General features: G+C 45.7%; 1 protein-coding gene and 2 long non-coding RNA genes across 3 annotated transcripts in view; 1 reads left to right on the forward strand and 2 right to left on the reverse strand.

The window, feature by feature from the left end:
• Nucleotides 1-2736: 2736 nt before the first annotated feature.
• LOC147272744 (sodium/potassium-transporting ATPase subunit alpha-1) lies at nt 2737-17810 on the reverse strand. The gene is made up of 23 exons (XM_086200656.1): nt 17633-17810; nt 17169-17276; nt 14098-14157; nt 12206-12307; nt 12008-12109; nt 11818-11931; nt 11572-11706; nt 11202-11319; nt 10853-11121; nt 10467-10775; nt 9614-9748; nt 9076-9268; nt 8823-8998; nt 8609-8745; nt 7711-7861; nt 7465-7633; nt 7218-7372; nt 7011-7134; nt 6771-6916; nt 6552-6682; nt 6240-6341; nt 5130-5221; nt 2737-2925 (listed from the first exon to the last, which is right to left on the reverse strand). Exons 1-23 carry the CDS (start codon nt 17642-17644, stop codon nt 2897-2899), a joined length of 3069 nt encoding a protein of 1022 aa, XP_086056782.1. The 5' UTR covers nt 17645-17810; the 3' UTR covers nt 2737-2896.
• Nucleotides 17059-19836, forward strand: LOC147272745 (uncharacterized). The gene is made up of 3 exons (XR_015112294.1): nt 17059-17372; nt 17794-17891; nt 18948-19836. It is a non-coding gene; the product is annotated as an uncharacterized LOC147272745 (long non-coding RNA).
• The window catches only part of LOC147272746 (uncharacterized), a 32560-nt gene continuing 30775 nt past the window's right edge, over nt 18989-20773 (reverse strand). The window contains exon 6 of the long non-coding RNA XR_015112293.1: nt 18989-19017. This is a non-coding gene — a long non-coding RNA (uncharacterized LOC147272746). The remainder of the gene's footprint in view (nt 19018-20773) is intronic.

Raw genomic sequence — 20773 nt, forward strand, 5'->3', positions numbered from 1 at the left:
TTTCTTTTTTTTTTTCCTCTCTCTCTCCCCCCTTCTTGATCTTGCCATGCAACACACACACACACACACACACACACGATTTAACTGTGTAAGCCAACATTTTCAAAAATTTTGACATAAACGAGGGGATGTTGCACTCTTTTTTGATATGTTATAAAAGGATGCCACCCTCCACCCTGACACACACACACACACAGTTTCATCCACACCTCAACAGCTGGCCCACCTCCTCCCCCCTGCTGCGTTGACAAGGTGGTTGCGTGCCGATACGGGCGGCCCACTCCTGAACCCGCCACTGCAAAATCCAGACTCTGAAGCTCATTTTTGAACTTTCTTGTCTCCGAATGAATGTGAACCCGTTCCAGTGTAAGACATGCAGGGAGATTCCACAACATAAGCGGGGCCCCTTTTCAGCAGCGGGGGCCCCTTCGGCCCAACAGAGCCCCCATTCTTTGTTTCCTCCACTGTTCCTGGGCTGTAAATAGTGGAGGCTCAGGGACGCTCCCTGACCTCTGACGCTCCTCCCTGCAGGCTGCAGCCCTGATTTGTTCCAGGAGCCACGACAGCAGAGGAGCCCAAAGTTTTGTCCCTCGGACACAAACACGTATTTTGTTGTTAAAATACCCGGGTTCTTACTTCACCTGTGAACGCTCAGAAATGCGAACTCACAAATTCGCCACTTTCAACCCGGGATCCATGTCTGACACACAGAAGCTAGATATTTATCTGCAGGCCGCAACAGCTGACGTTTTTGAAAGCGACCTCTCCAACCATGAAGTGGACCCAGATGGACCGACAAGAGCGTGGTCCTGACGGTTCGAGCGAACGGCAGCCGGATAAACCTGACGCACATCACATGACGTGTCCGTGACTGGTGTCGCCGCCAGCCGTTCAGCTCCTGACACACACTCATCTACCCCCCCCTTTAGATCTCTGCTCTGATTCAACATACAAATAACAGGTGGACTGAACACAGATGGATGCAGCAGCAAGATGCATGTGGAGGAGTGTGTGTGTGTGTGTGTGTGCGTGCGCGCTGCGTGTACATTCATGTGTCCATTTGTGTGTTTTTGTTTTGGCGAGTGCGTTCACATCCATTCATGTGCGATCAGTGTCGCTCGCGTGTTGCCGGTTTTGCTCTAAAAATAGCAAAGATTTTATTTAGATGTTAGAGAGAGAGAGAGAGAGCTCTCGAATGGGTTGCTATAGCAACAGGCACGTTCAGGGGCTCTGCTTGTGAACCAAGGATGAAGGCATGATAATGTCTGCCTCTCTCTCTCTCTCTCTCTGCTGCGCTCCGTCTAAACTGATTGCTTTAATTCATCACAACATGTTGGATTCAAACCTTAATGAGATGATTAATAACCTGCTGAAAATAAACACCAACATTGCGCTCCGGCTGAGACTTCGTTCCTTCCTTTTGTCTTTTTTTTTCCTTTTCTTTTTTAGCACATTGGCGTTTTCTCTCAGCGTCTATCACCCCGGAGTCTGGGTGCTTTCATAAAAGGCCTTCTCAGGGAGGCGTAGAACACGGCAGCAGAGCATCAGCCTCTGCGTCCTGTCCACTAGGTTCCTTCAAACTGACCCCGGAGCGATCGGTTCTGACCCATAAAACTGTAAAAACTGCAAAAAAAATAATGATGAAGTACCAGGAAAAGGTACTTGAAATACAAAAAAAGAGCGAGAGAGAGATTCTGGAGACTTAGATCTTGAAAAAGTTACCAAGGAATAAACACCCCGTGACTGTAAAGGACTGAATTTGATGGAACTATGAGGCATCTGCTAGCTAGCTAACAGCAGGTAATGAGCAGGGCTCCCAAACTGAGGTACGGGGACCCCCAATTAGTCCTCGATAGGCCTCGGGGGGACACTACAACTTCAACTTCAAAGTCAACTTGGGAGGATGCAGCACTGAGTTAAAGCATAACTCCTCCATAGAGAGATTCGTCAAACTCATTATCCTTCTTTCTCTCTACACCCCTCCATCTCTCGTTACCTCGCTCTAGCACCCCCTAGTGTACGGGAAAGGAAAACCCTTTCAAATTTAGAGCGGAAATAACTAACTTTTTTGGACACAAAATCTATTAACAGTCTGTCAAAGTGTCTCGCAAACGGTGTGTGTGTGTGTATGTGTGTGTGTGTGTGGGAACCTGGGACACACACACACACACACACACAAGGGATTGCAGGGAAGGGGGTGTTCATAATGACCAGGGTAAACACACGGTAGATAGGATGAGAGTTAATTTTCACTGAGGGCCTCTTTGCATTAGCGGTCAAAGGAGCGATCCATGCAAACACCATTGTAGACCGGCCCTTGAGATAATGGACACACACTCGCGGCAACACACACACCGACACACACACCGACACACACACACCGACACACACACGCGTGCGTATTCTTTACATCTGGCAGGTAAAGATAAAATCCAGGTTAGAAGAAAGTCAAATCCAGCGTAGCAGCAGATAAGACTGACGGGATTAGCGTATTAATTGATGAGTCAATCAATGCCGGCTGATTTAGATTCAGTTCATAGTGATAAGCACAGGTAGGAAACACTTGATTTAATTTAGAGACACGCTCGACGGTGGTGCTTTTTGGATGGGTTTTTCACGCTTGGAGAGGTAAATGAAGGTGTGTGTGTGTGTGTGTGTGTGTGTGTGTGTGTGTGTGTGTGTGTGTGTGTGTGTGTGTGTGTGTGTGAGAGAGAGAAAAGAAGACCCACGCAGCCTTGTTCTACAACATACGGTGATGTTTTATTGTGAATGACATATACATCAAATAATTCTTAATTTAGGTATGATTTGTGTTTTTCAGGGTCTGACTAGCATCTCAGACGGATATGTAACATGGCAGTAAATAACGATGAAACACTACTGCGTCCTCCTGGACTCAGTAGTACGTCTCCTGCTCCACCCAACCTAGAAATCAAAGGAGACAGAATTAGGGGCTCAGTTTGGGGACCCTTCATGCTACATTTAGGGCTCCTCCAAGTCCACGCAAGATGATCTCATCCATCATGGTAACTGACTGATTCAGATAAATAAGGAGGGCGCGAGCAGGACACTCCTTCAATTTCGAGTCATGACTGTCTCCGTGATGCCATTAAAAGACGTGTCCTGCAGGGACAAGGAGGTTGTAGTCGCTCATGTGATGATGATATCATCCTGGAGGCCGGCGAGCAGACATCTACAATCCGACCCTAACAATGTAATGGATTGTGGTCTGGCTTGTTTTGGTGCCAAGTTGTATTAGAAGTCAGTGGGACTCCCAGGGGAGGGCACTTGAACCGAAGCCCCACTGAGCCCAATTTCCTCCTTCGCCGGGCAAAACTGAGCATAATTGGGCCTCACGGAGAGTAAAAAAAAAAGGAGAAGAAGACGAAGAAGAAAATCACTGGACCAGAATCATGGTTTACACATTTGAGTGGAACTGCCAGAAGTAAGGAACAACTTTTTGTCCATCCTCCAAAGAGCAAGAAGATACCCGACTCCCGCTGAACGTAAGTTAGCTTAGCACAATGAATGGTAGTGAATGGGCAGGTTAGCATAGCTCTGTCTCAGCTTCCAATCCTGGGGTTCTCCTGTGTATTCAGGTCCAAACAGATTTGGGACCCTGGTTTGTCAACAATCTGCTCCTGCAAAGTCAGCTATCATTCCTGGCAGCAGCTGCTTGTCCAGATGTCAACAAACTCTTTGTTTTGTTTTGTTTACCACTCAGAACAAACAATATCTTGTCGTCTCTCATCACTTCAGCATGAATCTAATGCACAAACGCAGTTACATTCATGCAGATGAAGACTAGATGAAAGTGGAATCAATGCCAACGCTTCCATTCTCTTCCCAGTCATTGTGCTAAGCTAACTAGCGGTGCAGCACAGAGGAGGGGATCTATCTTCTTGGCTGGCTCAGGGGACGATGGACAGTCAGAGCAGTTCCCAAAAAAGTTGATGTGTTCTTTTAAAAATAATCAAGAGTAAATTTAGCTTTGGGCCAATTCCACAACAGAAGTTTGTCTGTGCCAGAAAAAAAACATGTCAAAAGAAATGCTCTCGCTTCAAACTAAAGCAGTTTAACTTGTTTTTCTCTCTGATTGTGACAATTATTCACCATGAGTGGGCAGCGGGATGCTCACTGATGTGTAGCAGGAGGCTCAGATGTAGCAGACACACACGCATGCAAACACAGCTGCATCCGAGCCAGACCCGCATGCAGGTTCTGCTGAGCTCTGTGGGTGGAACGAGGCATTAACAATGGCGGGGTTGAGGGTTCAAATCCCACCGGGTCCCCGCCATCTGCCACGGTTCACTGATCTGTGCCGAGACGCAGTTGTGGTCGCGATGGAGGACAGCATGACAGACGCACGCACACCAAAATAGACACGGAGATGCACGCCCTGCTCATGATGGATACACACCTGTGATTCATCCTCTTACTAACACTCACATTTATACGCCACCATCGCTTTGCTGTCTGTGTGAAGCGACATGTCATGACCACAGACTGTGTCTCTCCTCCACCCAAAATATCCTGCACGGGGGAAGCGGCGCCATCTACGTCGCACTCTCAATCATGAACGTCTGACAACTCCTCAAATGTACGGTTTCAAACAAGCAACAACCGGAATCTACTTTACTGCGTTCAAGTCCCTGTCAATCAAATACAGATTTTTTTTTTGACGCATCAACGAACATGCGCTTGTTTTAAACGGGGTTTTCTAAACAGGGATAATTTGCCGCTGGGTGTTGGAACGTTACAGAAACTCTCCCGCTCAGGCGGCGTTGCACTGGGGCTGCTTGGTCCTGTGTGAACAATCAATCTGCCAAAGCAGCGATTTCAAAGAATCTCTGTGTAAAATGTCCCGTCCTGCAACCAGCCACCAGGGGGCGATGGAGAGGTTTTGGATTCCTCTTTGATGGGCTCTTGATGGTCATGACTGTCATGTTTAGTTGTGGATGTTTTTGGGTCAGTGGCGTGTTTTCTGTCTCATTTGTCTTTTTGTGAATAAGCGGAATGTGTTAGACACGGAGGCAAAACGTCAGCGTTCTCCTTTGCATGGAGATCCAGTTCAACTTAACAGCAGGTTCATTTTAGGGGTCAACAACAAGAAGCAGAAGAAGTCTTACCGCCTGGGTTGCGTCTGAGGATATATCTCCTGGCTTCATCATAGAGGAAGATGAGGAGGGAGTAGGGGAAGGCACAGAACCACCAACATGGCCTGAGGCGAGCAGATGGATGGATGGATGGATGGAGGGACGGAGAGAGAGAGAGACAAGAGTTAGACGTGGAATGTGATGAGTACAAATCAACAGAGAGGCTGAGTTAGGAGGTGGTGCGGCGTAGCACGGTCGGCTGACGGGCTCTCAGAGAGCAGACGAGGAGCCCTGGATGAGGACGAGCAGACTGTGCGAGTTCTGAGTGAGGCCCTCTTAAAAATGCACACACATTTTTTTGAAACGATGCCACTGCTGACCTAATTACAGGCACCCGTGCAATGAGCTTCGCTGAATTCTTTTAGGGTGAAACAAATGGACTTCTTGCGCCCAGACACAGACATCAGAATTGTGAAGGTGTCCAAAAATATGAGCAGCAATCTTATAAATCATCCCAAAACAAATCACATACTTTTAGTTTGCAAGTCGACTCCTTGTCTGGTTGTTTGTCTGAATGTGAGAGCAGGATTCATGTAAAACTACCGGGTTGATTTAAATATTCCCTGTCATTTTCTTGGCTTTTTTTCCCCCTCTACAACGTGGAGAAAGAGACACTCGGAGATAAAGACTGGAATAAAAACACAAGCCGAGAAGACGGATAGGGGCAGGGCAGCAGACACAAACAACCCAAGGTTAGAAGAACACCAGCAGTCACTCAAAGTGAGAGGTGAGTGGGCGAGGGAGCCGACGCGAGAGAGAGAGAGAAGTGAGAGAAGTGAGACTGCGGAAGATGCACAGCAGTAATAAGATGAGGAGTTTGCGTGTGAACGAATGACTTTAGCGTGTTCTTCCTGCTCTGTATTTTTCTCTGTTGACCAAACAATCTCATTAGTACAGACGTTCCGGTGCTTTGTTGTGCCTGTGAAGTGGAAATTAGCTGCAACACAAGAAAATAAGTTTCGGCGCAGCGATGAGGCTCAAACAGCACTGAATTCAATTCATCAGCATAAGAGATGTCACAAGTCACATGGCGGCTGCTCAGCTCAGAGAGGGAACACGGGAAGGCGTGTGTGTTTGACTCACTTGAGAGGGAACATTCTGAGAGCCACGTCCATGCCCGGGCAGTAGGAGAGGAAGGCGGCCAGGGCGGTCTCCTCGAACAGCCCGAAGATCAGGATGCGGTTCCTATCAGAGCGAGCACAAGTACAAGGAGTCATTTTGATGGTTAATGTTCAATTGACCCCTCATCACATTGGTGAAAATGTTGAGATCACCAAACTATCAATAGCAACAAGCGATGAACTGCTGTTTTTCTTCACAAACATGTGGGACAAAACTAATGAAACTCTTCTCAAAGTCCAGGTTGGAGTTTGAGGTGTTTTTAGGTGAACGTACTTCATTCCTTGCTGCAGGATGGAGTTCCTCCTGGTCTTACAGATGATCAGATCCGCCCACTGGACGATGACGATGCTGGCGAAGAAGGCTGTGTGGCAGGTGAACTCCACGATCTTTCTACGCTCGTATGTCTGACGGATAGAAAATGAAAACAATCAGGACGTTTTCCATTTGGAAGCCACAACGTAGAAATCTTGGCGAGATACTCGAGTCACTGACCCACTGCTGTCCGTAGCTGTCTTCTAGGTCGTTTACGTATTTGTCGTCCCAGAGAACTCTGAGACCCAGCAGGTCATGGGGTAAGAAACCGTTCTCCGCCAGGATCACAAAGTAGGTGAAGAAGCCTGCTGTGGCCTGCATCATACCTAACAGAGGAGAACACCACGAGTTCAGGAGCTGAGAGGCACTTACGTTACCAGACATGGTGGATTCAGAATGATCTATCATTAGAAATAGTACCGATCTGTCCGTAGGCGATGCTGATGAGCCTCTCGTTCACCAGTTTGTCTGTTTTGGGGTTTCTGGGCTGTCTCTTCATGATGTCACTCTCAGCCGCTTCATAAGCCAGCGAGATGGCGGGAACCTGGAAGAAGAAACAGATTTAAACAGCTGCTCTGATTTCACGCGTTTGCATGTAGAAGTGTTTCTGTGTGTGAAAGAGCTCACCATGTCAGTTCCCAGGTCGATACAGAGGATGGTGACGGTGCCCAGAGGCAGAGGGATGTTGGCGATGATGAAGAGGAGGAAGGGTGAGATCTCAGGGATGTTACTGGTCAGAGTGTAAGCGATGGACTTCTTCAAGTTGTCAAAGATCAGACGGCCTGAGAACGTGACACAGGAGATCGATTTTGTGATGAAAAAAAGAAAGCGATGCTAGAAATGTCCTGTTTTTTCAGTCTGTCGTCTGGCTGACCTTCCTCCACTCCGGTAACAATAGAGGCAAAGTTGTCGTCCAGCAGGATCATGTCAGCGGCCTGCTTGGAGACGTCGGATCCAGCGATCCCCATGGCAACGCCGATGTCAGCCTTCTTCAGAGCCGGAGAGTCGTTCACACCATCACCTGTCACAGCTACAATGGCTCCCTGCACAAAGAAGGAAGGAGAGTTTCAGGCTCAAGTTTGGATCCTGCGTGGAGACTGTGGACCCCCGCTGTGCTGACCTGTCTCTGGCAGCCTTCCACAATGATCAGTTTCTGCTGAGGGGAGGTTCTGGCGAAGACTATTTCAGTGTGGTGTCTCAGGATATTGTCCAGCTGTTCTGTTGTCATTTCTTTCAGCTCGCCGCCATGAACGACGCAGGCCTTCGCATCCCTGAAGAGGAAATCACATCAGTTCAACTACAGTAAGGAGGATGAGAGCAACAAAGGGTCACTAAATGAAAGCCAAGCCCTTAAAAGTACATTGATAGCACTGCTGTCAAACAGTCATGGTATCCAGTGTTAACTGGCAGACGATGAATCATATCATCTCTACAGTTTTGCAGTGCCATCGGTGGTTCATCTTCCAGGAGAATACAATATTTTGCCCACACAAGTGACATTTCACATCAGTTATAAATGCTTGAGATTTATTCCTGGTGCAGCGACGTGATAAACGAACTCGCCTGCCGTCTGAACACATAAATCAAACGTGCTGATGAGGAAACAGTAAATCCACCACCTCATTGCAACATCCAGATTTATTTGTTCGCACTGACTCAGTGATAAAAGCCTTCTTGGACGAGTGGATTGCTCGGGGGAAATTCTGACTGGACGTTCCAGTGTTTTGAAAAACTGCCACAGAAGGAGTGCTCTCAGACGGGGCGGAGAATATATTGATACTGTAACGCATCGCAGTGTTGATATCGTATCAACAGAAGCACCTAACACTGGTGTCAACTTCAGGACGTCTGACAAAGAAATCCAGTGAATAAATCCATAATTTCTTGCTTTTAAGGAGTATTTTTGTGCACAGATATCACAATGTACCTCAACGTCCTGCAACATGACCATGACTGCAGAATTGTTGCATATCAGTTCATCTGTGATTCACCCGGAAAGCTTTAGGCAGCACACAAACCTGGGGTTGACCTCTGAAACTGGAACATTCAGACGAGCAGCGATGTCCTCAACAGTCTCGTTGCCCTCAGAGATGATGCCCACACCCTTAGCGATAGCTTTGGCCGTGATTGGATGGTCACCTGTTACCATAATAACCTTTAAAAGAGGGGAAAATAGTAGATTGTTGACATAAAGATGAGCAGATGTTTTGGTCATGTTGTATCTTTGCGTACTTTGATTCCAGCGCTCCTGCATTTGCCGACAGCATCGGGCACAGCGGCACGAGGAGGGTCGATCATGGACATGAGGCCGACGAAGCACAGGTTCTCCGTGGGGAAGTTCACCTCGTCAGTGTCGAACGCAAAGCCTTCAGGGAACTGGTCATCAGGCAGGCTGAAATGGCAGAAACCTGAAAAAGAGACAGAGAAAATGCTGATCGTCAGGGTGTTGTCCCCTCCAGGACACAGGATGTGAACGAGGCCTTACCCAGCACTCGCTCTCCCAGTCCTCCCAGCTCAACATAGGCGTTCTGAAAGGCGTCTTTCATCTCGTCGTCCAGCGGCTGCTCTTTGCCCTGGATCATGATGGTGGAGCAGCGGTCCAGAATCCTTTCTGGGGCGCCTTTCATGACCAGCAGATGCTTGGTCTCACCAGGGGTTGAATTCTTATGAATGGAGAGCTGCAGGAAAAGACAAAGGCTTGATTGAGAATTCTTGTTTTGTTGTTGCTAAATAAACCTTAAATCGGATCCAAACTATTGTGAAAATCTGACTGGTAATTTATGTTTAACGCACAATAAAGACAAGAACCCAAAATCCCTTCATCTGTGGATTTTACATGAACACAGCCAACCACTAGATGGCGGTAGTCAACATCGTCTTCTGAGACCATAAGCAGTCTTGTATGTCTACAGTTGGCTACACAACTGGGAATGAAAAAAAAAAACTGCTGATGATTCCACACAAACAGAGAGTGACCGGCTGTTGTAGCGATGAAGCTGACAAACACTCTTCGGGTTGTTTACCTGGTATTTGTTGGTGGAGTTGAAGGGGATCTCAGCCACCTTGGGGTATTTTTCCCGAATGCCGCTGACAGATCCGCAGCACAGTTCAATACACTTGAGCAAGGCAGCCTCAGAGGCATCACCGGCAACATCCCTCTGAAAAAAAACAGCAGGATTTGATTGAGAACTTTGATTACGTCAGAGTTTATTAAGATACTTCTCCAAATGTCCTCGGATCTCTCTGCGGGTCAATGAGAAATCTAAGGAAACTGGTAGACTAGACGCACTCTGGCCTGAGGGCCTCTCAACTGGGACAAGACCAGGAAACCAGTGGGTGGAAGAATATGGATCAGTTTAAATTTCATTGAATTTATTCTACAAAACAAACATCCAACAAAACAGTTTTTATGAGTTGCTGGTGCAGAATTCCTTTTAAGATGTAAAAATTTGCCTCATGATTAACATCCTGCATCCTTTCTGCATTAAAAACTTAAGTTTTGCTGTGACGCAGCAGTTCGAAAAGTATTCAGATCAATACTTCTTTGGCCACCTCTTACTACAGCAAAAGTTATGTACGACTGCAAACCTTTAATTAAGTCAAATGCTTTTATCACAATTTGGAGAGTAGATTAGCTGAGCTTTGTTGCATTCCCAAAGTTCCTTGCCAAGTCGTTATGCCAAGAAACCTCCATTAGGTAAAAAGGCCCGATTCTGCCCTGTGCTTGTTTGCAACCATGACAAAGAGATATGCCAAATCTCATGATATCTTCTTTCACTTGTTAATTATTTAGAATCTTTTTGTGGCAACCTGAAAGGGTGAACTACAGCAAAATGTCTGATGATGCAACGCTTCCAAAGGCTTCCAACAACGAACCTTCAGGATGGGAACGTTGCTCTGCTCGGCCAGGAAGACGGCACGGTTGCAGAGTCCAGCGATTCTCGCCAGGGAAGCCCAGGTGGCTGAGCTCCTGTCGAAGGAGGTCCCGCTCTGGTTCTCGGTGGTGTCGGCCTCGTGGATCTGGTTGTCGAACCACATGTGGGCGACGGTCATTCTGTTCTGGGTCAAGGTCCCGGTTTTATCTGAGCAGATGGTGGAGGTGGAGCCCAGGGTCTCGACAGCTTCCAGGTTCTTCACCAAGCAGTTCTTCTTGGCCATACGCTTAGCTGTCAGAGTCAGACACACCTGGCGACGGACATCCAGGGTCAGTCAGTCTGGACCATGAACAACATACAGGTGTAGCATGCAGCCATGAAACTCACAGTGACGGTAGCCAGGAGACCCTCAGGCACGTTGGCCACAATGATACCGATGAGGAAGATGACGGCCTCCAGCCAGCCGTACCCGAGGATGAGGGAGAGGATGAAGAAGGACACACCCAGGAAGACGGCCACACCGGTGATGATGTGGATGAAGTGCTCAATCTCAACAGCGATGGGAGTCTTGCCGCCCTCCAGACTGGAAGCCAGGGTGGCGATACGGCCCATGACAGTGCGATCCCCGGTGTTGATGACAATTCCTCTGGCAGTACCTGGAGACATGCACTCCAATTGAATCTTTGCGTTACATCACCCGTCATCTCTATGTCTCCTCTACTAATTTGTGCCCTACCTTCAACACAGTTGGTGGAGAAGAAAGCGATGTTCCTGGTCTCCAGGGGGTTGTCGTTGGAGAAGTCCGGGGTACGAGTCTGAGGCTCAGACTCACCAGTCAGAGAGGAGTTGTCCACCTGAGGAGGGAAAGCACGAAATGATGAGAAAATGAGGTGAAAAAGTGAAAAATGTCTGAGATTTTGGTCAGAAGGGAACTTTTAAATCCAGGCAGAAAAGGATTGACAGGAAGTGAATTGATTATTTAAAAACATTTTTTCGGGGTTTCCACAGAAAGAAATGACATGATCTGCACATATTACAGCAAGTCAGCTTCAGAACGAATACATATTTAATATCTAAACATTTCAAAAGGGGAGATGATCACTGACCTTGCAGCCGTGGGCGGAGACAATTCGCAGGTCAGCAGGGATCCTGTCTCCACCTTTCACCTCCACCAGATCTCCAACCACCACCTCCTCGGCATTGATGCTGTTCTTCTCGCCATCACGAATAACCAGGGCTTGCTACAAGATGAACGGTGAAATTTATGTTTTTGAGGCAGCCTTTTTTTTCCTTTTTTTTTTTTTGCAGCTGATAAATAAGACAAATGTGTAGAAATATCCAGTAAATGTCACCTGTGGGACCAGGTTCTTGAAGGACTCCATGATCTTGGAGCTCTTGGCTTCTTGGTAGTAGGAGAAGCAGCCAGTGATGATGACGACAGCAGAAAGCACAACACCCAGGTACAACTAACAGGAAGCATTAGTTAAGACCATTTACAAATATGAGATGCACTTATCACACTTATGAGCAAGAAATGCTTACGTTGTCGTTGGCAGGCTCGTCCTCATAGGCAGCCTGGATACCGTACGCCAGGAAGCAGAGGAGAGCACCAATCCACAGCAGCATGGAGAAACCGCCAAACAGCTGGTGACGCCATACAGAAACATTTGAGTTTTACTGGATGCAGCAAACATGATTCTTTGTTTTGCACTGAAACCAGACAGGAAGCAACTTAGATACCTGTTTACAGAACTTGACCCACTCAGGTGTCGTGGGGGGAGGTGTGAGAGCATTCGGGCCATCTCGGGCTAGAATTTCTTTTGCCCTGGAGGAGGACAAACCCTAGAAAGCGAGAAAAAGACAGACAAAAATTACACGATGACAAGAACACATATGTAAGTATGCAGGCAGCTGCTGCTTCTCGAGAGCTGCCTATCAAGAGGCATCCTGATGTTATCTGTTGATAACCTTGAAAGAAAAACCAGTGCAACCAGTTCTGACTGCTCCATAGTGTTCACTCCCCCCTCCCTCCTTTTACCGGAGAGAAACACTCCAAAGGACAAGGAAGAGTGGCATGCATCCCGCTAAATTTAGTTTCATGTGGTAAACAGGTGCAATGCCATTTCCTCAGGAGGCAGAGGATTAAAGTCTGGTTGAATTAGAAACAAAAGAACCTACATCAACAGGAAGGCGGATCCTTTACTGCTTCCTCTTTCCCAAAACTCATTAGTGAAAATGCAGCTTGTGGTAAATGGCAGCTTGAAATATAAACAGTGCAACAATGACGCTGGTTCCATATCTTTTATCAGTGACACTTCAACTCAAGGGCACATGTTCTTCCAGGGTGAAACAATGGGAGAAGAACTGTGTCTTTTTGGATGGAGATCAGAAAGGAAAAGCAGAGGGTTTTTTTTTTTGTGAGAGGGTCAGGTCGATAAGACGGCCGTCCCAGGCTGAATGAAGTCTTTGTTTGGGGGCAAACTCAGACAGATCCGATTTCTGCAGATAATCAACATCAGTCAAGGCCTTTTGGTCAGTGTGGGGTTGTATAATGTAGTGTAATGGGATTCTATGTGTGTCCTCAGCTTACTGTAAGAAAAGAAGTGGCATATATTGTGTCCTGGTACTCCATGAAAACAGAATTTAAAAGAATTATTTCGTCTTTAAACTCAACTAGTTTCTGGCTGTGTAAAAAGTTTTATAGCCTCTTGTTCTATTATTTGTGTACCAAAGGAACAAAGCAACTCATTGTCCTACATGCCCAGAGCCCGACAAGACAGTAGATACCCTTCTCTTCTCTGCGATGCATTAGGAAGCTGAAATCCACCAAGACCTCCTGGCTGCTAGTTAGCTGAGCCAAATGAACGCTAGTGGGTGGGAAGTGTTAGCATACCTGCATCAAAAGTCACTAAATACACTCGTTCCCAAAACAGTCTTTTCTTGCATGAGTAGAACTCGGGTTGTTATGAAATCATTTAAAATCACAAAATATTGCAATTTCAGAATCAGACACACAGTCAGAACTACTTTCCTGTCTGGGCGCAGTGATTTGTCACAGCACCTCTAAAGTTCAAGATGAGGAAGAATACTTCTGGATACTTATATTTTATGAGTTTCAACGGAGCCGTACTATGCTCATGCTTCCCACTCACTACCATTCATTGTGCTCGGCTAACTAGCAGTAAGGCGGTCTCTGGGAAGAGAAGGGTGTCCACCATCTTGTCTGGCTCTGGGAAAGATGCAAATAAGCGCTTCCAAAAAAAAGTTTAACTTTAACAACAAACAGACCAACAGTTTCTGCCTCCCATGTTTTGAAAGTGTACACTGCACTCTCAGAGACAAATATCTCCAAACTTGAGCAGATAAAACCCAACTGAGGGAGACGAGACATGCAATTTGGCTGCATCAAACCGTAAATGACCTACTCCCTCTGCATCAGTCTCACTAAATGACAATTTCCAACAAATCCAGATTGTGTGTCTGTGTAGTTGTGCGCCTTTGACCTCCGCTTGCACTGCAGCATCATCTCTGGCCTCTGGCCCTTATCTGCTGCCATGAAAGTGTCTCCAGTAGCCGGTACAAAAGCTCCAGCAGCCATTCAGATAGGCTGGAGACGCACGCCGGGTGCTCACCCTTGATAGGTCGGTTCCGTATTTCCTGTGAAGTTCATCCAAGGTTAACTTGTGATCATCCTATGGAGAGAAAAAGAGGACACGAGTGAGATAACCCCGAAATCCCTGTCGTTTTAAAACATGATCTCCTTTAAGGATTAAAAAATGTGCTGTCATGTCCTCCAGAGGGACATAAAGATGACAAGGCAAATCTGCCATGTGATCGGGATTATAGATGCACGTCCATAGTGTGTGATTGTAAGATTAGTCCCAGCAGACATTGGAGTGGAGCTGATGATTGAAAACTCCGCACACACGTGGGCGGAGCTGCCTTACGTATAGACTCATCCAAACAGTTTGCTGTGAGCAAACAGTCCATCCAGCCAAATCAATGTCACCCAACTGATACACCCATGTTTGCTCCAGCGGGTTTTGCTCATGACATTTTGGTGGGTTACCCAGGAGTGGATCTGCCTCGCTCAGAGTTTGGTGGATCATATAATCTACCGTAGTGTCTGTTTGGGATCTTCTTTTTTTGGGATATTATTCTTATCTCATCCCCAGGAATGTGTCACTTTTAATCAACAGAGAGTGGAAAGTGCTTCTGCTCGTGAACAAGCTGACACATTCATGTGCCTACACTGTGACTGTGTTCGCATGACGCCTACAGAGTTAATGAAACAAGCTTCTACCGATGGAGTTTGGATGATGGGAAATATCTGACTCCGACTTACACCGAGAATCAACACTCGTCTTTACACATCAGTTGAAAAAGAAAAAGTTGCAGTCGCTTCTTACTGTGTCTGGTGGACATTCTAATCAAAAATGAAGGACATTTAAGTCGCACTTCACCCAAAAACTCCAAAGCTTTGTCCCAAACCAAAGGTTTGTCTTTTACCAACTCAAAAAGAGGTGTTTTGAGCTCATGAAGAACCTCGTCCACATTGTTTGTTGCTTGTTGGAGCTCCAGTCAAAGAGTTTGTGGGTTCCGGGGTGCATAGCTGGATAAACACAGTGTGGACCACACCAAAGGATACTTTAGCTTCAACGAGTGTCGCTTGTTGTTAGCTGTCAGTAGCGGTTAGCTTCAAGTTAACTAAACATGACGGGCTCTTTCTGCATGCTGGAGACACACACAAATGTTTCCCGGGGGGTGTCCATGAGCTCAAGACACCAATTTGTATTTCAAAGGAAGCGTCAACCTTTTACCTAACTGAAGTATCACTTTAAAGCACGGGAGAAAATAGACATAATGAGACGGTCCTGCTCCGCCCGCCACGGCTTTGCATCACAATAAGTTTGCAAATAGTTACTGGAAGTGCTGTGGATAATAATGTGACCACGCGAGGGTCAGTCAGCGGTACTTTAGAAGCGTTCGGAGGACACTTCCTCACCGCCTTTGATACGCATACATTCACACACGCATTTGGGAACAGGTTTGGTGGCCAGTCACACACTGGTGTAAGACCATCTGCTCACTCCTGAGGTCAATCAAATGTGATTCTAAATTTAACTTGTTCCTGCTATATCAAATGACCAGATGCTTTATGTTGCTATGGGAACAGTTTTAATTGTCGTTCGCTGGACTTTGAAGCGGCACTTAATTGCAGGATGTTGCAAGGACGTAATAATCATTAACATGTCAGCTCTCTGGACTCCTACCATAACCCAATATGCTATTATCATTTAACCGGAGTTGGAAATTCAACATATAGCCAGTATTTCCTCCAGAACTCGCCCCTGCAGTCAATGATACGCTACACTGGAGACACAAGGTCACTGATATGACACTGAGATGTCCTTCAGCAGCAGCAGGACTTTGAGATCTAGTTACGGAGCACTATAATAATTAATATGTCACCTAAATGGCAACTTTATTACCTAATAACCTGTTGTACTCTGTGACCGCCTCAGCGACACCGCACAGAAACTGTCGCGGGATTCTTCAGGAAAACGCGATTAAGTACTTTATCATAAAACTGTCACCAAGCCGCAACATAACACGCTTACAATCTAACTTTAGAAGAGATTTGTGTGCAATAAAAGCCTGCATCTCCACGTGTTTTTATGACCTTGTGAAAGTCACTGAGAAGTAGTACACGGTTTTGCAAAACTAAAAGGATCTTTTCTTGAAATATATCCTCAGAAATCAAAAATTCACTCTTTACTCCGTGTTTCTAGATCCGTTTGACACCTGAATGTGCCTCCTCGTGAAGTGACCTTGGGAAGGACACGGCCGTATCCTACCAACGTGAACTTCTGACAGGTGTTGTTTTTACAGTTGAATACAAAAGAATGTTGGTCACTTTTCCTGCTTACATGCCGCTTTAAGTTTCAGGTTAACATTTGGGAGCTTCTCTTTCTTTTATCAGTTTTATTCACGCTGACAAAGTCACACTAATGTGTATTGAACAATTAAATTGGTGGCTTGGGAGTTTTAATTTGCATTTTTCTTGGGTATGAGGATTAATGCAAGCGTGACCTTGGGAAATGACCCCCGCCAGCCACAGATTCAGAAAAGCTGACACCAGCGGAAATCGGGCAACTGTTATTCCTATCTATCTACACAGGATATTTCAAAACCCACTGAAATATCTCTGTAGGCAGCTTTTTAAATTCCGATGCATCCAAAGAGGCTGATCGCACTTAGAGATTGCGGCGCTTGTGGAACTCGCCCTACTAATTAAACTCCCCATGAGATTTTGCAGCAGGATAATAAATGTTTACTGTGAAATTTAAAAAAAAGGAGTCGCTCATATGTTTTGCAAAAGCAGCCAGCATCTCATCGATGTAGCCAATCTAAATAAGCTTGACTTGGAAGTTAAGTATAGCTGTGGGCTCCTTAATAACATGTGACAGTACATGCAGGCATGGAAAGAGGCATGTTTATGAAATTAAGGGCAGACAGTTACATCTCATGTGACTAGCTGGGAGGTCAAAGCAGAGGTTTGTCTCTACAGTAGCCGTGACCAATGACAGTGACCACGGCAGGCTTGAGTGAGTCACAGGAGACAGAGGGACATGCTTCTAACAAGGACATTCCATGTCTTCAAGGCTCAATCAAGGTGGATTTTATTAATCAAACAACTCACCAGGTCAACTTCTTTTTTCAAGTCGTCCATATCCTTCTTGACCCCTTTCTTGCCTTTCTTCTCCTGTCCATCGGAGGTTGCGGCCAGCTTGTAATCATCTTTCCCTCTCTGGATTGAAGAAAGTCGGACAAAATATATGAGAAGAAGAAGCTTCCCTCTTTTCAGCAAAAATGCAGTGTTTGCTGTTCAAACATGCTGTAAAAGGTATGTTAATCATTGCCAGAAGGATTGTGAATTGCTCGTAAAAGTCTCCAATCAGACAGTTCGAAGAGTTCTGGAATTCAGAACACTCTGTGTAGCACATTTCAAAGCTTGAGGTTTAAAGTACTTTATGCCAATCCACAAGTGTCAAGCTCAACCGCCAACTTGAGACCAAAGTTTGGTGTAAATCCAACACCACACAAATCTTAACCTAAAGACTTTAAGAAAGCAGAGAAAACATGTGACAAAGCTCTAATACTTACTCCCAGTCCCATTGTTGCAGTCTGAGAACAGTCAATCCAATTGTCTTTTTAAATTGCAACTTTTCTACTCCGCCTCTCTCTCTCTCTCTCTCTCTCTCTCACTCACTCACTCACTCTCACTCTCTCTCCCTGTTGTGTCCTGTGTCTTCCTCACTCCCCAGAGCACAGAAGGTAGGTTGCTGCACATGAGCAAACCTTTATACCAACACCTGCCCCAGAAAGAGGAGGAGCTTGGGGGAGAAAGGGTGAAACTGAACAGGTGAGTTGTAGTATATGAAAAAAGGGGGGAAGGGGCTTGTTTTCTGGAGAAAGAACAAGAGAGAGGGGAGGGGTGAAGTTTGCTCAACTTCCTGGTTTTGTTCTTGCTGCTTCCCGTCTTCTTCTTTCACTCTTGTTCTTCGGCATGGACTCCAGTTCCACCTCACAGTGCAGACAAAGTGGAAAAGACAGTGGAGTCATGGAGAAAGTGGCAGCGAGAAAGATGAAAGTCAAGTTCAGCAGGTGACAGAAGCCAGAAAGAGAAGAGAGAATTGTTTTCCTCTCCTGCCATACAAATGAAACATGGAATGCGAAGGGAGGCTCTGCATGGCCACTGTGCTCCACCTTATAATTGATTTTCTAATTCAGGAAGAGTCAAAACACCAAGAACGGAATGTCTTTAACAATGCTGAAGCATTGTGTGTAGCGTAACTTCAATGCTAATAAATGTTGCTGCAATGGTGAAAGAGCTGAAAAAGCTGCTTGGCCTGCTGCCTGCTGCTGCCATACAACAGCAACAGGATTAATATACGTTAATAACCCTGAGTGAAACAAAAATCCCATTTAGACCCAATTTGTGCAAAATCCTCTTTAAGATTCACGTCAAAATGTGGGCAAAGTTCAACTGCAACTAAACCAGGAAATGATATTTAATCAGCCGTGGTTAATAGAAATGAAACTGCAACGGGGGGGGGGGGGTGATTGAGGCTCCTTCAAACAGACAAATGTAAAAAAAAAAAAAAAAATCGTCAATGTCATCATGGATCTATGGCGGCCACCTGAGGAAAAGTGACCCTGAGGGCACTTATGAAACTCTACCATCGTCTCGTTCATTGAAACTCCCAGGGAGGAGGGGTTGTCCTTGCTGCGAGCTGGCGGCTCGGTGGGGGTTGTTGGATGTGTTTGTAGTAAACTTCCCAACTGTTTATAGTCACTAGATGATCATAGGAGGCGGGGCGCCACTATAGAAGTGAGAGTAAGTGAAGAAAGTGTAAAGGAGAAATTAAACTAGAAGGAGTGGGAGGCAGAGGTTCAGGTTTTGTTCTTGTTTTTGTAGGATGAATGCAGCTCACCTCGCTGCTGCCTCGTATTCCTGGAGACGCTCTTCAATTAGTTCTGTTCCAATCCTTTTCACATGTGAGATAGATCCAGGAAAGAGAAAAAAAAGGGCTGAGAAAATCGTCAAGGGGAAAGCTCCATTCAAATAAAATCGACTTTTTCCCAGAAAGCTTCATATGAACATAATAGCTGCGGCTCACCACAATGCAATGGATTGGAAAAAGTTTGTGGTGTAGCTGTTGGTGCCAATTTGACACTCATCAGGATGCTAACGAACAACATGTGTTTGAACTCCAATGGTATGCTAACTTACAACATGCGATTCACAGCCCAGGATGCTTCCTCACCTTCACCGTGGCAGATAACCGCACCTTCTATTCCCTTCTCTGTTGACACTTTCATTGGGAGGATTTCTACTTGTTGGGGAAATCGACCTCCCACTCTGAAGCGCCATTGCCGGCTAAAGCCAAACCAGTAAACCATAATTACACATAAAAGTCTCCCTGTGAGTTCTCCTGAAGCTGGCGGGGGTCAAGAGAACAGTAACTAGGTTCTTGTTTAACCCAAAACAATGTTCTGTAATGTATAAATAGGGCTGACGCTGGAGTAGTGAAGGAACAATGCTGATATTGTTGAAGGAAATAATGTATAGGCTTGCACTCTAAAGCGTTTGTACAACCAAACATGACATAAGTACATGCAAACATTTGGCTTGTGTATCCGCAGATTTACCACCATGTTGAAATGTAAGAGGTAGACACCACAAAAACCTCGCGAGATAAAACTGTGCAGTAACCTGAGTGCACAGACATGGAACCTTAAACAGAAACCTTTCTGTGTAGAATTTGTGGAAAACTGCCACACTTCTGTAAAACCCTCGCTATTAAATGGCTGCATATGTGAAAAGTCTCCTGTTCTGTTTTGAATGATTCTGTGCTTCTTTTCTCTTTGGTCGTCTGACCGGACATCCAGAGGTCATACTGCTGTATCTGGAAGGGTTGGAGGAAAACCAAGAAAAACTCACTCTGTGCTTTCGAGGTTGAAGTTAATTTAGATAAATCTGACTCATCCAAGTGTCTATAAAAGGGTAGATTGTAAATGTGTTACCCTGCAGCAGGTTGAACTTTGGACCAAGAGTAGCGGCGGCTTTTTTTTTTTTTTTTTATGTTTAATAATCAAACCGAAAGCTTCTCTGTTTTGGAGCGGTTACTATTTGATTGAAGCCGGACACTGATTGACATCTACAGCGGCGGCCAGGGAGGAGTCAGGATCCAAACGCCATCATTCAACGGCTCCGACGAGCGGTCTTGGGTGTTTTCAGGGTTCAAAGCCTTTTCACCGATAAAATTCCGCAACGTTCCACATCTGGGAGGACGTTGCCATGGCCAGACGTTGTTTCAAATGTCTGTTTTCCGATGAAAGATAAACCAATAAATCATGACATATATTCAACTGAAATTAAAGGCAAGCGATGTGGTTTGATATGAGATAAATGTATTAAAATAAATCAATAAGAAGCTTAAGAGAGTCGATTTGCACGGCTATTTTCACATCCAGTGACTCGTGCAGGTCAATCACGATTGTATCATTTAAATGAGCCTCCTCCTGAATCCTGGAATGATTTTCTACTCAAGAGGTATTTAGCTTCTGGTATTCAGCATGTCAGTTTGCAACCTGAAAATCTTTCTTTTTATATTTCAATACCTCAGAAATGGACCTATTTTCGACTGAGGAGGCAGCATCTTCTCTTCCGACCTTAATGGTTGATGAGTGGTGGGTTCGACAGATTAACGGTTCGGTTAAAGGACTTCTGACTTCCTTTTA

Source organism: Aulostomus chinensis, chromosome 1, assembly GCF_037954235.1.
Source record: "Aulostomus chinensis isolate RoL2024-O1b breed Wild chromosome 1, RoL_Achi_v1.0, whole genome shotgun sequence".
NCBI classification, from domain to species: Eukaryota; Metazoa; Chordata; class Actinopteri; order Syngnathiformes; family Aulostomidae; genus Aulostomus; species Aulostomus chinensis.

Coding starts and splice junctions, on each gene's coding strand:
- LOC147272744 (XM_086200656.1), bottom strand. Junction 11,932..12,007: donor ACGAGCCTGCCAACGACAAC/GTAAGCATTTCT, acceptor GCTTCCTGTTAG/TTGTACCTGGGTGTTGTGCT. Junction 6,917..7,010: donor CATCGCCTACGGACAGATCG/GTACTATTTCTA, acceptor CTCCTCTGTTAG/GTATGATGCAGGCCACAGCA.